Raw genomic sequence first — 17163 nt, 5'->3', positions numbered from 1 at the left:
AAATGCAATTAGGCCACTGAATGAAAAAAAAAGTGCAATTAAGCCACTGAACACTCCAAAGTCCAAATGTATGCAATTTCACCTGATAGCAGGTTACCTGCTTACATGGCAGCTGAGTTGGCATTTTAAATAATTTTTAATAAATTTTAATACTAATTTTTTTTAAAAAAAATTATAAAAAAGGACGGGGTGCCCCCCCCCCCCGCCCCCCCCTTTCCTTTGTCTCCGGCGGAGACGATTGAAGGGGCAAGGGGGTGGCCGGCGGCCACCTCGTCGTTTTTTTTTTTTTTTTTTTTTTTTTAATTTAATCTTTTTTCAATTTTTTAAAATTTATTATTAAAAATTATTTTAAAATTATTAAAAATACCAACTCAGTTGCCACGCAAGCAGGTAACCTGCTATCCGGTGAAATTACATACATTTGGAGTGTTCATTGGCCTAATTGCACGTTTTTTGAGTGTTCAGTGGCCTAATTGCACTTTTTTTTTTTTTTTTTTTCGTTCAGTGGCTTAATTGCATTTTCAGGTTACATTCAGTGACTAATTTGAACCTTATTCCTTAATTATATAATGGATTAACTTAATTTTCACTTACCGCGTGTTTAGTTCATGGAATAGGTCGGGAATGGAATACCATTTCCAGGAATAGACATATTCCATTGTTTGGTTTGTCTTTTCATGACTGAGAATAGTATTTCCGGAAATGAGCTATTCCCTTTGCAGGGGAAATAGCCATTCCTAGGGGACCTCCTGGTATTAGCTATTCCCAAGTATTTGGGAATAGCTTTTGTACTCTAATAAGATGAGATCATGAGATATCATTTCAACCATTAAAAAAAGTTAGAATGGGTGGATAGGATTAAAAGTCAATGTAACTAACATTTAATTAAGGATAGTTTTAAAAGAGAATGGTGAAAGAGTAATTGTATTATGATATTTAATTTTCGTTATAATTAAAATAGGAGGGAGAGAGTAAAAAGAGGAGATTTTGGATTGATGGCTTAACTGATACCAGATTAGAGTAACGTTTTCAATTCAACTCAAACAGATAAGCGATTACAATACTAAAAGAAGTGAGAAGCTGAAATAACTCCTATCTAGAAGGTAAGTCACAGGAGACTTATTCAACTAATACAAACTATAAGATATAACAATAATGTAAATAATAATAATACTAACAGTAAGTGCATAGTAATTATAGTATTGTGCTTGTTGTTATTTTTTATATGTTTTTTTTTGTAATTTTCTACGTAAGGGTGATATAGCGTGTGCAAATTTCAAGCCCTAGAACTTAACTCATGTTGTGGGTTTATTGGTGATGCGTACCTAATGGTACATATTTGTGTTATACATTTCCTAACATTGTTGGTGTATATTTGCATAACTATTGGTTCGGTCGCACTGACCGCACGTTAAGGCGGGGCCGCACCTGAACTCTACTATATATGGGGTGATATATGAGCTGTTGATCTGATCTAGATCAACGGCTCAAATCAAGTAAAAAAAACGCGCTTCATGTGAACTGGATGTGAATGATCTCCTCCTACCATTGTTGAACTGATGCACTTTAAGATTTATACTTATGCACCTTAAGTGTCGTATTGATGCATCTTAAGTGTTAACAGATGCACCTTAAGTATCAAATTGATGCACCTTAAGCTTTAAACATATGGTTCTTAAGGCTTAAGTGTCAAACTGATGCACTTAAGTGTAGAACTTATACACCTTAAGTGTAGAACTGACGCACTTAAGTGCTCTACACTTAAGTGTAGAATTGACTCACCTTAAGTGTTAAATTAATGTAACTTAAGTGTTAACTGATGTACCTTAAGTGTCAAACTGACGCTCCATAAACTATAAACTGATGCACCTTGAGTTATAAACTTACGCACTTTACGCTTTAAAATTAAGCACCTTACGTTTTAAACTTAGACACCTAATGCTATAACTTATGTATCTTAAGCTTTAAATTTACGCATTTTAAACTTTGAATTTACGCATTTTAAATTTTAAAATTACGCAGTAAGCTTTAAACTTATATAAAATTACCATAATGTCACTATATTTTTTAAGGAATAAGGGTCAAATAGGCCATCGAACTGCACACAATAAAACAATTAGGCCACTGAACTTTAAAAACCAACAATTAGGTCCCTGAACTAATCAAATTCAAACAATTCTTCCAATTTGAAGGTTTCCAACAGGTCAACAGGTCATCCTTTCAAATTAATTATTTTTTAAATTTTAAATTTTAAAAATTAATTATTTAAAAAAAAAAAAAAAAAAAAAAAAAAAAAACTAGTTCCTGCCGGAGACGACCGTCTCCGGCAGGATTCCAGTTTTTTTTTTTTTTTTAAAAAAAAATTTAAAAATAATTAATTTTTAATTTTTTTTAAAAAATAATTAATTTGGGAGATGACCTGTTGGAAACCTTCCAATGGAAAGAATTGTTTGAAATTGATTAGTTTAGGGACCTAATTGTTGGTTTTTTAGGTTCAGTGGCCTAATTGTTGTATTGTGTGCAGTTCGATGGCCTATTTGACCCTTATTCCATTTTTTAATTTGTATTCATTCAGTTGATTTTGACAAGATCAAGAGTCAAGACTTGCTCAATTTTTTACATGAGACATATAACCGCGAACAATACGTTGATGGCGTAGTAGTAGCAGCCCGAACTCACCCATCCATGCATTGTATACGTAACAAATGTTTAGCAATCAATGTGAAAAGACAGTTGTCACTTCTAACACCCGCTGTTCATAATCAACAATCGACCACTCTCCCCTTCATTTCTGCTGCCCTCAAAACCTCAGCAAAACACCGGCTTTTCAATGAAGCCAACAATTTCCATGCACATATCGTCAAGCTTGGCTTTGCCAATGTGCTCTCACTCGCCAATCAACTCTTACACGTCTACGTTAAATGCAATGAGTTTTTTAATGCCTGTAAGGTGTTCGATGAAATGTGGGTGAGAAATGTTGTGACTTGGAACACCTTGATTTGTGGCTTAGCCGACTGTACTAGGAGCGTTATGTTAAATTTCGATTTTGGGTTTCGCTATTTCAAGAGAATGATGATGGAATCGGTGCCTCCTGATCGCATTACCTATTCTGCGCTGTTTCGTATATGCGGTGAGGTAACTGGTGGTTTTGAGGCGGGGAGGGGGTTGCACTGTCTAGTTGTGAAGTTGGGTTTTTGTAAAGATTGCTTTGTTAATAGTGCTCTTATTGATTTTTATGGGAAATTTGAATTGGTTGGGGATGCAAAGCGTGTTTTTGAGGGTGCTAAGATGAGAGATTTGGTTTTGTGGAATGTCATGGTTTCTTGCTATGTGTCAAATGGTTTGGGAGAAGAAGCTTTTCAGATATATGCCTTGATGTTATCGAATGGGTTCAAGGCCGACTTGTTTACATTTGCTAGTCTACTAAATTGCTGTGCTAAATTGGTGTACCATGAATTGGGCCGGCAGATTCATGGACTTGTGTTTAAGCTTTGCTTTGATAAGGATGTTGTGGTTGGAAGTGCCATCATTGACATGTATGTGAAGAATGAAAATACAGTTGACGCCCGCAAGGCTTTTGGTGGGATGGCCTCCAGAAATGTGGTTTCTTGGACCACAATGATTTTGGGGTATGGACGAGATGGAGATGGAAAGGAGGCTATCAAACTTCTTAAGGAAATGCTTAGAGAAGATTTTCGGCCTGATGAACTGACTTTGGCCAGCGTACTAAGTTCATGCGGCAACCTATCCATGGCAAGTGAAGTTGTTCAAGTTCATGCTAATGCAATAAAATGTGCGTTTTCAAGTTCTTTATCGATTGCCAACTCTCTGATAAATGCATATTCCAAGTGTGGCTGCATCGCTTCTGCTTTAAAATGTTTCAACTCAATTGGAATTCCCGATCTTATTTCTTGGACTTCAATGATTGGGGCTTATGCATTTCATGGTTTTGCAGACGAAGCTATAAAACTTTTTGAAAAGATGTTATCCTATGGCTTGAAGCCAGATAAAATTGCACTCCTTGAGGTTCTTTCTGCCTGTAGCCACGGTGGACTGCTGAGTGAAGGGTTGAAATACTTCACTTCAATTACTGACTACAATATTTTACTAACATCAGAACATTATACTTGCCTTATTGATCTTCTTGGACGAGTGGGCCTTTTGAATGATGCTAATTTTGTTTTGAACTCAATACCACTTGAATCTCAACCACATGCTCTGAAGGCCTTTATTGGTGCTTCTGAAATCCATGGAAACATTGAACTATCTCAATGGGCAGCAAAAAAATTGTGCTTCATGGAGCCAAACAATGCTGTAAACTATATTCTCTTGTCAAAATCTTATGCCTCAGATAGGAAATGGTCCGATGCAACAGTGGTTCGTGAGCTAATGAAAGAAAAAATGAACTCCAGAATTCCTGGTATTAGCTGGACAGAAATTGCTCATAAAGCTCACTCAGAAGAATGAGGCCGTAATGAAACAAGGAGTAAGCAGACTTTGAGTAATGAGGACTGCAGCAATTTCTTGCGTTTTGGCAACTTACCCGAGTGACAATAATTCTCCAATTTTCTGAGGCAGCAAAATCTACAAGAAGCGAGGTATATATATTAATGGAAAAATCTATTGTCTAAATTTAATTTGAACTGTTGTTAATTACAGACAGCCTCCCCCAGTCCTTTTTCTTTCTCACTTTGCTTTAACCTTGTCACAGAGTTTGACTAGCATCTCTGGCTAGGGAATCTTCAACTTGTTTCACAATATTTTAGTGTCTTAAGGAATATAGCTCTTGAACTTCATGGTACTGGACAAACTAGGGAGACCTTGAGATCCTCATTGAGCCTAGCAAAGAAGCTTTATGATATTCCAACTCAAGTGTGGGTACTATCAGATTTGACAGGTATAGGCTATGCCTTGTTTATAATTGCTTACTGTGAATTTACTTGCTTTCAAGTGGTTTTAAACTATAAAATCTTTGTATCTTTTACAATAGAGTATGTTGGTTTATCAGTATTATTATGTTTATAAAGTATGGTGAAACTAAGCTTTCATATCCCCCTACATATTTATCAATGAAGTTTCTAATACTGCTCCATTGATTTTCATTGTTCCTAGTTTCTTATTTTAGTTTGGCCAATACCCTTTTTTTTTTATTAGGTATGTAGCAGCAATTAAGTGACTAGAGGAGCTGCAAAGAAGACATAGTGATGTGTGTTCATCTAATCACCATGTTGAACTGGTAAAATGATCGCCATTGATTGTGAAAAATGTAATCTATGTAACATTTTGGACTAGGAATCTGATACGATTAACTAATAATTAGAGAGTTAATAGTTAGTGTATGTATATTTGTATATGTATTGATCAAAGGTAAGAAATAATATCAAAGTTATTCATCATCTTTCCCCCTCTCAATCTCACGTCTCTCCCTACGAATTGGCGATGGACGAATCTTTGACCTACGAAGAGAGACCGATGCGAATACTTGATCATAAGACACGAGACACTCAAAGGAAAAAGGTGAAGTTAGTAAAGGTTTTGTGGTCTAATTAGTTGTTGGAGGAAGCCACTTGGGAAACCGAGGAGGATATGCGGAAACGTTACCCGACTCTTTTTAATCAAGGTAACCGTTAAGTCTCTTGAATAGTTAGTAGAATCTATCTAGTAGTTGGATTACGTTTTTAAGTGCTTTAGATTTTTGAGTGCTTGCATGCCTACTCAAAGTTCCTGTTCTTCCAAATATTCTAAGAAAATTCCTAAGCTTATTCTTGCAAATCTTGCATTACTTCGAGTTACCCTTTCTAGAAAACTCTTGTTTTAAGAAAATCTGTTTGTTTAACCTTAGCTTAGAGGACGAGATTTCTTTTAAGGAGGGTAGAACATGATAACCCAAAAATATTTTTCTTAAATTCTATTTCATAAAATTTCAAAATATTTATTTTCACTCTTCCAATTTTTTTTTCTAAAAACGGTGTATGAATTAAATACTTTAAATCGAGCTTTTAAATCAATTCAAAACCAAGAATTAGCCTATCTTAAAAATCCTAAGTTTCAGGTATATTTTCGTACCAAGTTTTGACCCAAAAAGTCAATCTGAGTGAAACTTGAACCAAATGTTTTAATTAAAAACTATCTCATAGAAAATCTATTTTTGACCCCAAAGTTGTGCAAAATTATTTTAAGGCCTTAGCCTATGTTAAAGAATAAAACCTGCTGATTTCTACAAGCCAAAGTGAATGCCTGATTTTTGAACAAGCTAAATTACTCTTCTACCCTCATCAGCCAATGATATCTACTTAGGGTTTTGGGCCCCTATATAAGCATCAGTATTCCATTCATTTCTCTTGATCCCCTCTTTTGCCTCTCCACTCAAATCTCTAGAATCAGTAGAAGGAAGAAGAAGATTACAGTAAGTTATTTTGCTTGCATCTCCTCCATTATTTTCATCTCATCTCTTAGACCATTCACCTTGCCTTCCAATCTCTGAGTTCTTCCTTAAGTTTGTGTGTATTTGTGTTGTTTGAGGAAAATAGGTGGTGAAGGTGGTAACATCTGAGAAAGAGAGAAAGGGGATCCACACAAGAGAAGACAAAGCACAAGGTATAAACCATGGATTCCCAAAACTATGTTTTTGCTCTGTTGAATGCTAGAAGCTCGAGTTTAGATGTTTAGAAATGTTAGAAAATACTTGTTGATGAGTTGTTTGTGTGTTGTTGATGTTTTATGATTGATTTATTGAGGTCTGAAAGTATATTTTGTGGCTCTATATTTGATTTTGTGGAGAAGAAACCTCTGGTGCACACTATCGGGTGCACCAGACTGCCTCACAGTCCTAGCCAACAGACCTAGGGAAGGTCCGCCAGCTAGCACCGTGGAGTTACGGTCCATAGGGACGGATCCTAGCTGGATCCGTCACCCAAGGCCGCCGCTTGCTGGAGCCAAGTGGCGGGGTTTCTCAAGCTCTGTCACCAAGCTCCGCCAGGCCAATTTTGAGAAGGCCGGGCCCTCTGTGGCTCAGCCATGTGTTGTTCGGACCGGGACTCATGGGCCCTTGAGGTTCGGACACTCGGTCCCGTTACGACACACTAGTATGAGTTGTTTCGTTTAATTTTGAGACTAAAAGCATGTTAACTGAGAAGAAAAATGAAAGTTGAATGCACTGTGTTGTTTGGCTGTGAACTTGAGTCTGTGAAGGAAATTTTAGCTTTGAGTATATGAATGTTTGAGTAGCATGTTTAATACTTTGTTATCTCTTGTTGAGAAGATTTGCTAAGCTATTGAATTTATTGGCATGAAATAGTGTAATTTCCACTTTGCCGTGAATGAACATTTTTTTTTTTAGCATATTCTAAGATTAAGTGCATTGAAGGCTCTAAGTAAAGCCTAAGTCATATTTGAAAACCTATATCTATTTTGAAAAATCTATATCTTTTACATTGAGAAGTTTGCATGATAAGTTGATTTCCAAAATGTGAGAAAGAGATATTATTTGAGATTTATGTGCATTGCAAAGCTTGCATATTATTGAGATTAATTGCATGAGAAGAGAAATTGCATGATATATATATATATATATATATATATATATATATATATATATATATATATATATATATATATATATATATATATATATATGCTATCTATATTGTGAGGAAAACTTTGTTTTGGAGGCCCTGTTAGGATTAGGTCCTTTCGGAAGAAAAGAGAAAGAAAGAAGTTTGAGAAAAGAAAGAAATGGTCATAGAGGATCGACATATATTTATGAAGTAACTTGGTCGATATTTCCGAGTTGCTAGGTTGGATACTACCCGTCAAGCTTGGAATCCTAGTTAGGGGGTGTGCACACTGACAAGTACGATACCTGATTTCACAGAGATTTTATAAGAACCATGAGTAACGGTTCTGTGTGCAAGATGAGTATTAGGCCGGCTAGATGCTGAGCCCGGATAGGTCCATTCACGATTCGTGAAGCTCCTACCTCGCCCACGAGTTCAGAAAGAAAGTAAGAAAGAAGAAAGAAGAGAAAAGTGAGTCAAAGAGACTTAACAGAGATCCTCCACAGAAAATGTTCCATTTTATATAAAGAACGAAAGTATATCTATATTTATAGCATCATACCTTTACTTGTTTCATGACTTAGAATATGATGCATTTAAAGCATTTGAGAAGTACAGTCTTATTGTTTTTTAAGAGTTCGCATGATAGCATGATCTTACTTGTTGAGTTTCTGTTATCTCCTTATCTATTAGTATGAGTATGAGAAGTGCATGTTGGACTATAGTTGAAGATATCTGTTTATAGCATGTGAATGTGTTAAAGTATGAATTATTGAGTTAACGCATGTTTATATGGAGTATAGGTTGCAAGCATATATAAGTGTTTATGTATATCTATTTAGACTTGTTGACTAAGTGTTGTAACTGTGTATATTCATACTTGAGACTTCGTGTGAATGAGAAATGTTTTCCAACCTATATCTATAGTACTTTACAGGGTTGAGTGGTTTTATACTTAGCATTAATATCCTAACGGGGTTTATTTTCCTACTTGTTTTATAACCCCTTTCAGGTGGACCCTTTTCTTGAGAGCGCACATGTTAGTTTAGTGCGTAGATTTGATGTGGTAGTCACTAGCTTAGTTTTCTACCCTTAGTTGTACTGTTGACAGCTGTAGTGAACTATCTTTTGATGGTGCGTAGACACCAGGGCTGTGTTCCCTTTAATTATTGTTTTGTAGAGCTTTTAAATCTACTTTGTTAGATGTTTTTGTAACCTATGCAGTCACCGTGAGTGGTGACTGTGGCGGTGACACCCTTTAGTTGATCGTTTGGATGGTTATTTAGTTATTCAAGTCTTGCTTATTTATCTTTTTAAGCTTGTTTTTCAGGATTTAGATTTTAGAAAAATGGGGTGTTACAAGTTGGTATCAGAGCGGTACAAACCGCCGGGACATAGGAAATCCGAACCTTAAGATTGAATATAGGAGCCCTAAGTTGAAGTACTAGGATGGTCAAGTTAAGGAAATGAACTCTAAGTGGTAAGATCTAGGATGAGAAAGATTTTAAGTTAAGTGTTTAAGTGTGAGATTTCCAAAGTTAATAAGTTCTTTTAAGGATATCAGTAAGGAACGCGGTGAGATTGTGAGTTTCTTACGCTTGCTTAACTTGTTTATGTGCTTATCTAATGTGTTTAAAGTGTTGTTTGCTTTTATCCTGAAAGTTGAAAGTTAGAAGTTGAGCGTTAAAAGTTGAAAGTTAAAATTGAAAGTTATGTGAAAGTTGTTAATGTGATAAGTATAAGAGTTATACTTGTATCCTGTTTGTGTGCTTTACTTGTTGTGATCTTTGCTTTTGAAAAAAGGAAAGTTAGAAGTAGTGAGATCTTAGAGGTTCTAACTGAGATGGTCTTTTCTTTGCATTGGAAGGGTGGTGAAATGCCGCCAAGGTGGCTTAGTAAGAATGAGCTACCTACCTCCGGGAGGACCAAGTGCGCTCCATCTAGTTCCTCGGCTTTGGCAATCCAAGGGGGGATTAAGAAGAGGAAGAACCAGTCGGGTCGGAGAAAAGATATCGCAAAGAGTTGGCGCGGCAAGTTGACTCACCGAGCAATCGAGGAAGAAGATGGAGAACAAGGAGGAATACTCACCATCCGACTTGAGCTAGCTAGGCCTGTGGAGTTAGTGATCGTGACGTTTCTAGTAAACAATATACCGCTGTAGTATTGTTTGACTATGGGGCCACAAACTCATTCATATCATCTTCTTTGGTGGACAATTTGGGATGGGAACCGTCTCGTAAGAGGAAGATGAGTATCAGGCTAGCGTCAGGGAAGATGATAAGTTGCGAAGACATCCTAGAAGACTTACCCGTAGAAATATCTGGAGTGGTCTTTCACGGAGACTTCATCAAGATTGAATTAGAAGGCATGGACGTGATATTGGGGATGGATTGGTTAGGCAAGCATAAGGCGAAAATCCTATGTGAAGAGCGGAAGGTGGTGATGAGGGAACCGAAAGGGAAGTACGTGTCTTATAAGGGAGATGTGGAACCACTATGAATGAGAATTGTGTCCATGACTAAGATGAGGAAATATGTGAAGAAATGACATGAAGTCTACTTGTGTACCCTCCAAGATTTGAATGCCAAGGAAGAGACTCTTGAACAAATTGCTGTGGTGAGAGAATTTCCTGATGTGTTCCCTGAAGAGATTCCAGGATTACCCCCAGCTAGAGAAGTGGAGTTTCCCATTGACTTACTATCGGGCACTACACCACTATCCAAAGTACCATATCGGATGACACTTGCAGAAATGGCAGAACTCAAGGGACAGTTACAAGAATTATTGGAAAAAGGCTACATAAGACCAAGTGTGTCACCTTGGGGAGCCCCAATGCTGTTTGTGAAGAAAAAGGACGGAAGCTTACAGTTGTGTATAGATTACCGGAATTGAATCAAGTCACTGTGAATAAAAAATACCCTCTGCCACGGATAGATGACCTATTTGATCAATTGAATGGGGCGTCTTCACGTGCTTTTGTGTCCCAGTTAGAGTCTGTTCCGGTTCCGAAATCTTTGAGTCAGGCAATGTCCCATGATGGTTGGAGGCGTGCAATGGTAGAGGAGGTAGACGCCCTTGAGGAGAACCAAACCTAGGATCTAGTACAACTTCCCCCTGGTAAGGTTGCTATTGGGTGTAAATGGGTGTATGTGGTGAAAATGAACCCGGATGGTTCTGTGGCTAGACTCAAAGCGCGCTTGGTGGCAAAGGGGTACGCCCAGACGTATGGTATAGATTATACCGAGACGTTCTCTCCAGTGGCCAAGTTAACTTCTGTGCGGATATTTATCTCGTTGGCAGCTTCGAGTCATTGGCCCTTGCATCAGCTTGATGTGAAGAACGCTTTCCTACATGGCTACTTGCGTGAAGAGGTTTATATGGAGCAACCACCGGGGTTTGTTGCTCAGGGGGAGTTTGGGAAAGTGTGCAAGCTGAAGAGGTCTTTATATGGGCTGAAGCAGTCTCCGCGTGCGTGGTTTGGGCGGTTTAGCAATGCGGTTGTTGAGTTTGGAATGCAGAGAAGTGTATATGATCATACTGTCTTTTACAAACATACTAACTGTGGGTGTGTTTTGTTGATAGTATATGTAGATGATATTGTAATTACAGGCAGTGATGCAAGTGGGGTTGAGGCACTCAAGTCCTTTCTCGGGTCTGAGTTTCATACTAAGGATCTGGGAGTGTTGAAGTACTTTCTAGGAATTGAAGTTGCACGCTCTAAGAAAGGCATATTCCTCTCACAGAGGAAATATGTGTTGGACTTGCTCGGGGACACGGGATTGCTTGGGTCAAGACCGTGTGATATGCCCATGGATCAAGGTGTGAAGTTATTGGCAGGAGAAGGGGAGCCGTTGAAGATCCGGAGAGGTACAGGAGGTTAGTAGGAAAACTGAATTATCTCACAATTACTCGTCCAGATATTGCATTTCCAGTGAATGTGGTTAGTCAATTCATGAGTGCACCGACCCAGACTCACTGGGAAGCGGCGGTTCGAATTGTGAAATATTTGAAAGGTGCTCCTGGAAAAGGGATTCTTTATGCTGACCACGGGTATATGCGTGTTGAGGCGTTCTCCGATGCAGACTGGGCTGGTTCACCAGGTGACAGGAAGTCTATGACAGGTTATTGTGTGTTTGTAGGAGGCAACTTGGTCTCGTGGAAGAGTAAGAAGCAGAATGTGGTGTCACGCTCAAGTGCTGAATCGGAATACCGGGCTATGGCTCATGTGGCAAGCGAAATAGTCTGGGTGCGTAACATTCTAAAAGAAGTGGGTGTTGAAGTGAAGTTACCGATAGATTTGTGGTGTGATAACTGTGCTGCCATACACATCGCGAATAATCCAGTCTTTCACGAGCGGACGAAGCATATTGAAGTTGACTGCCATTTTATACGGGAAAAAGTGGAGCAAGGACTAATATCACTTACACACGTTCGGAGCGGTGATCAACTGGCTGACATATTCACGAAAGGGTTGTGTAAGAGTCGGGTTTCATATATATGTAACAAGTTGGGCATGTTTGATATCTATGCTCCAACTTGAGGGGGAGTGTTAGTAGGTTGTTAGAGGAAGTCTCCTAACTACCCATTTGAATTTTGAAATAAGTGGTTAGGAGTTTCCCTTAGTTTGTATATAAGCATAGGCTTCCTGTACTCATCCATTCAGTTTTATCGCAATACGTATATAAACACTTCCTTTTAGAATTCAACAGTGGCTGTCAATGATATCCAAAAGACAGCTTTCGGTACTAGATATGGACACTATGAGTTCACTGTGATGCCTTTCGGATTAACCAATGCGCCGACCATATTTATGGATTTGATGAATCGAGTGTTTTGGCCATACTTGGATGATTTTGTGGTGGTGTTTATCGACGACATCCTAATTTACTCCAAGGATACTAGAGATCATGAGAAGCATTTGAGGATCGTCTTACAAGTACTAAGGGACCATCAACTCTACGCTAAACTGTCAAAGTGTGAGTTTTGGAAGGATAGTGTAGCCTTCTTAGATCATATAGTCACAAAAGAAGGTGTAACCGTAGATCCAGCAAATGTGAAAGCAGTAATGGAGTGGCCGGTACCCAAGACTTTTACAGAGGTGAGGAGTTTTCTAGGCCTAGCGGGATATTATAGGAGGTTTGTACAAGATTTTTCAGCAATGGCTAGACCCTTGACCAACCTCACGAAGAAGGCGACCAAGTTTCTTTGGACTGAAGATTGTGAATAGGCATTTCAAGGACTAAAGCAGAAATTGACAATAACACCAGTTTTGACATTGCCTTCAGGAGTGGATGGATTCAAGGTTTACAGTGATGCATCCAATAAAGGACTTGGCTTTGTTTTAATGCAGAATGGAAGGGTGATAGCGTATGCATCTCGGCAGTTGAAGACTCATGAAGCCAACTACCCTACTCATTACCTGGAGCTAGCAGTCGTGGTGTTTGCACTGAAAATTGGGACGCATTACCTATATGGAGTGAGATGTAAGATTTATACGGATCATAAGAGTTTGAAATACATTTTCACCCAGAAGGAGTTGAACATGAGGCAACGTCGTTGGTTGGAATTGATTAAGGATTATGACTTGGAAATCCAGTATCATGAAGGGAAAGCAAATGTGGTGGCTGATGCCTTGAGTAGGAAGTCCAGTCACTCATTGAATAGTACTTGGGTAATTCCTGACTGGTTATGTAGGGAATTTCAACGGTTGAACCTAGAAGTGAAGAATTGTGGCGAAGTTAATCAAGAAAAAGCAATGTAAACCCTTGAGGATTACACCAAGCATATTTGAAGAGATTAAGGAAAATCAACCCGGGGATGTTAAGTTGGAATGAGTGAGAGCGAAAATGGTTGATGGGAAGTGTGGGCCTTTCGAGGTACACCCTGATGGGAGCATTCGGTACAAGGGTCATTGGTGTATACCGATGAAGTGCGAAGGAATCAAGAAGCAGATTATGGAAGAGGGTCACTATGCCCCTTATTCGATACATCCAGGGGGAGACAAGTTGTATGGAGACCTCAAGAAACACTTTTGGTGGCCAAAGATAAAGATGGAGATAGCAGAATTCGTGCAAAAATGCTTGAACTATCAGAAAGTCAAGGCTAAAAGGAATAAACCAAAGGGATTGGTACAACCCTTAGAGATACCAGAAAAGAAGTGGGATTCTATATCTATGGATTTTGTGGGAGGTTTACCTTTGACTAAATTCGGGAAGGACAAGATTTGGGTAATTGTGGATAGGTTGACCAAGATGGCAAGATTCATAGCAATGAAGGAGACTTGGGACGATGGATCAACTGGTCGGAGCTTACATCGAAAAAGTGGTTAAGTATCATGGGATACCTCGAGATATAGTGTCAGATCGAGACTCCCGCTTTCTATCACAGTTTTGGAAAACCTTACAAGCTACTTTGGGAACCAAGCTTAAACTGAGCACAACCTTTCACCCGGAGACCGATGGACAAACAGAAAGGACCATAAGACATTGGAGGACATGCTTAGAGCTTGTATGTTGGATTTCCAAGGCTCTTGGGATGAACATTTGGATTTGATTGAATTCTCCTATAATAAGGACCATACAGGCATAATTTTTATTTTTTAGCTATAAATTACGCGTTAGCTATGGAAATCCAATTATCACATCGAACCCTAAAATTTTAATTCTCTCTGATGCCTTCTTCTTTGCATTTTAATTCAAATTTCGTTAGCAATTTATCTATTCTATTTCGTGGTTTATTTCAATCTGTATTTTAGTTTTCTGATTTGGTTCTTTCTAATTTTTTCATCGGTTTGAACTTTGTCGTCAATTTCGATTTCAAATAACTAGGGTTTGCTATTCTCTTGTTTATGTGTTTCTCGCTGAAAGATTGGTTTTTGTTGATCCCCATCAAGGTTTTAGATAAAATATCAAAATGCCGGCAACAGTAGGAAGAGTTCGCATGCTGGCGAACAATCGGGTGCACAGTAGTGCTGCCCTGCAGACCCATGGTATTTGGCAAAGTGCAATTGGGTATGACCCATATGCACCCAACAAGGATGATTCGAAGAAGGCTGCGCCAAAATCTATTGCCGAACCCGATAATCCCTATGCGAACTTTCAAGGTTTGCTTGCGCTTGCTAGGATCACTGGTTCTAATGCTGATGATCGAGGCTCGTGGGGCATGCAAGAAGTGTGAGTGAGTTGGGCACCTAACATATCAGTGTAGAAATTTCTTGAGTGTTAAGGAGGATAGTGGTAAAGACAAGGATGAGAAGGGAATTGAGGCAGCAGTTTTGTCTAGGCTGGAGAAGTGGAAGGGGAACAGAGATAAGAAGGGTACTGCTGAGAGTGATGAGATTAGTGAAGAAGAGGAGAGTAGAGTTCAGATTCAGAGTACGACTCTGAAATTGAAAGAGCAATTGCTGAGAAGTATGGGAAAAACTCAAAGAAGATTGACGAAATTACCCCCTCTCAAATAGGGCATTTAACGGGTATATTGACGGAGGACTAAAATTGTCCTCGTCACAATAAGAGTGTCCACAAATTATCTGATTTTTTTTAAGAAGGACTAAAATTGTCCGTGCCACTATAATTCTAGGAACAAAAATGTCTTTTACTCTAAGACAAAATTACTAATTTGTTTTAGGTACAAAATTCATACTCTTAAGGTACAAAATTTTATCAAACAAGACACAAAAATTTACAATACAAGACATATACATATGCATACGGTGCACTGTGAACCCTGGTGCATGGTATAAGAGTTGTGTGACGGCCTAAACCTTCTTAGCATTTGACTAACATACTTTTAGTGGTTACTGATGCCTAGAGTTCTTGATACATGATTTTACATGTGTAATATGTGCAGGTTGCAAAAGTGGAAACTGAAGTTCGATCCCTCAATGGACTATCAAGCCCATATCCTACACCCAGAGGCTTTAATAGCTTCTTTCTTACTGTTGGAGCTTATATAAGAGCATCTTTAATAGTAACAAATTTTTAATGGTTTTTGTCAAGTCACATGGCCCATATGTGCAAAGAGCAATCGTTATGATGTGCATCCGTATGCACCATGCATACAACGCCGTTTTGGGGTAACGGTGCCGTTAGTGACATCGTTTCACTCCACCAATCAATTTTTTTTTTAAATACAAAAGCTTCAGTAGATCGTCTCCTCTCCCATATCACTTCCCTCCACTACAGAACAGAGCTCTTTCTTCTCCTACACGATTCCCTCCACCTGCTCCGATCGTCGCCATTTTCGTTAGATTTTCTTCCACATTTTCTCGGGTTTGCTCACTTTCATCGTCCCCATTGTCGCCGGCCTCAGTCGTCGTTGTCGCAGAGCACTTCCTCTCTATAGTCGAGCTCAACTTCTTTCTAAGATAGGTATTATGCATTTTACACTGTTACATTATGGATTTATATAAAATAAGCATGAATTTTCAGCATACATTTTTGTAATTTTAGATTAGGGTTTTGCACTGTTTAAAAAATGTATGAATGTATAGTTATATGATTATGAATGTGTATGTTTATCATTATGACCATATATGTCTCATTTTTGGTGCTTTTTGAGCTTGTACTTATGCAGTTCTGAATATATGATTATGAATGTGTATGTTTATCATTATGAATGTATTGATCATAGCTTATGAATGTGTAGTTATTAAGTTATGGTTGTTTAGTTGTGAAATTATGGATGTGTAGTTATGGAATTCTATATGTATAGCTATTAGTTTATGGAAGTGTAGTTTAAGAATTCTAAATGTGGTATACTTATGAGTTTATGGATTTGTAATTATAAGATTCTGGATGTATAGTACTGAGTTTATGAATTTCTATTCATACAAATATGAAAGGGGTATATTTATGAGTTTATGGATATGTACTTATACAATTCTGGAAGTATAGTTGTGTGTTTATGGAATTGTATTTATACAAATTTGGATATAGTACTCTGTGCACCTTACTCTGTGCACCAAACTGCATTCAAGTCTTTTTATCATAATTTTCCTTGTGGGTATAGTTATGAGTTTATGGATATGTACTTATACAATTCTGGAAGTATAGTTGTGTGTTTATGGAATTGTATTTATACAAATTTGGATATAGTACTCTGTGCACCAAACTGCATTCAAGTCTTTTTAGCATACTTTGCCTTGTAGGTATAGTTATGAGTTTATGGATTGTTGAAACCCTAGGCCCGTTACAGTGGGCCCATTAGGTTATAGCTAGTTTTCCAGTATAAATTATTATAATCCGTACAGTTCTATGTCAAGAAATAGATGAAACCCTTCACACTTTCACATGGTATCAGAGCCTAAACCCTAAATATTCTCTTTCTTCCCTCCCACCGCCGTCGCCGCCGCTGCTGCTACCGGAGCCACAATGCCGCCGCGACTGTCTCACTGTTCCGACGTCCACCTGGTGTTTTTCTTCCAAACTAACACCACAGGGGTTACCGGACCGTCGTCGCGAGCCTACAGCAGGAATCCGGTTGCCGATCTCCGCCGCACGCGCCGCCACGCGCCGCCGCCGTCGCTGGACTGCCGCTCACTTTTCCGGCCAGATCTCTCTCCTCCGGCCTCCGATCGCGACACCGCCACCGCCGTTGGATTCGTCTC

General features: G+C 38.6%; 1 protein-coding gene and 1 pseudogene across 1 annotated transcript; both read left to right on the top strand.

Moving 5' to 3' along the window:
• The first annotated feature begins 2606 nt into the window (after positions 1 to 2606).
• LOC109171606 (pentatricopeptide repeat-containing protein At2g46050, mitochondrial) lies at positions 2607 to 5302 on the top strand. The gene is made up of 3 exons (XM_019320654.1): positions 2607 to 4598; positions 4712 to 4897; positions 5155 to 5302. The coding sequence occupies exon 1, from the start codon at positions 2686 to 2688 to the stop codon at positions 4465 to 4467; it is 1782 nt and encodes a 593-aa protein (XP_019176199.1). The 5' UTR covers positions 2607 to 2685; the 3' UTR covers positions 4468 to 4598; positions 4712 to 4897; positions 5155 to 5302.
• Positions 5303 to 14364: 9062 nt separating this feature from the next.
• On the top strand, positions 14365 to 15047 carry LOC109171576 (annotated as a pseudogene).
• Positions 15048 to 17163: the final 2116 nt, after the last annotated feature.

Source organism: Ipomoea nil, unplaced genomic scaffold, assembly GCF_001879475.1.
Source record: "Ipomoea nil cultivar Tokyo-kokei standard unplaced genomic scaffold, Asagao_1.1 scaffold0322, whole genome shotgun sequence".
NCBI lineage: Eukaryota > Viridiplantae > Streptophyta > Magnoliopsida > Solanales > Convolvulaceae > Ipomoea > Ipomoea nil.
The sequence above is the reverse complement of the archived record's forward strand: the minus strand, read 5'-3'. Positions and strand labels throughout refer to the sequence as shown.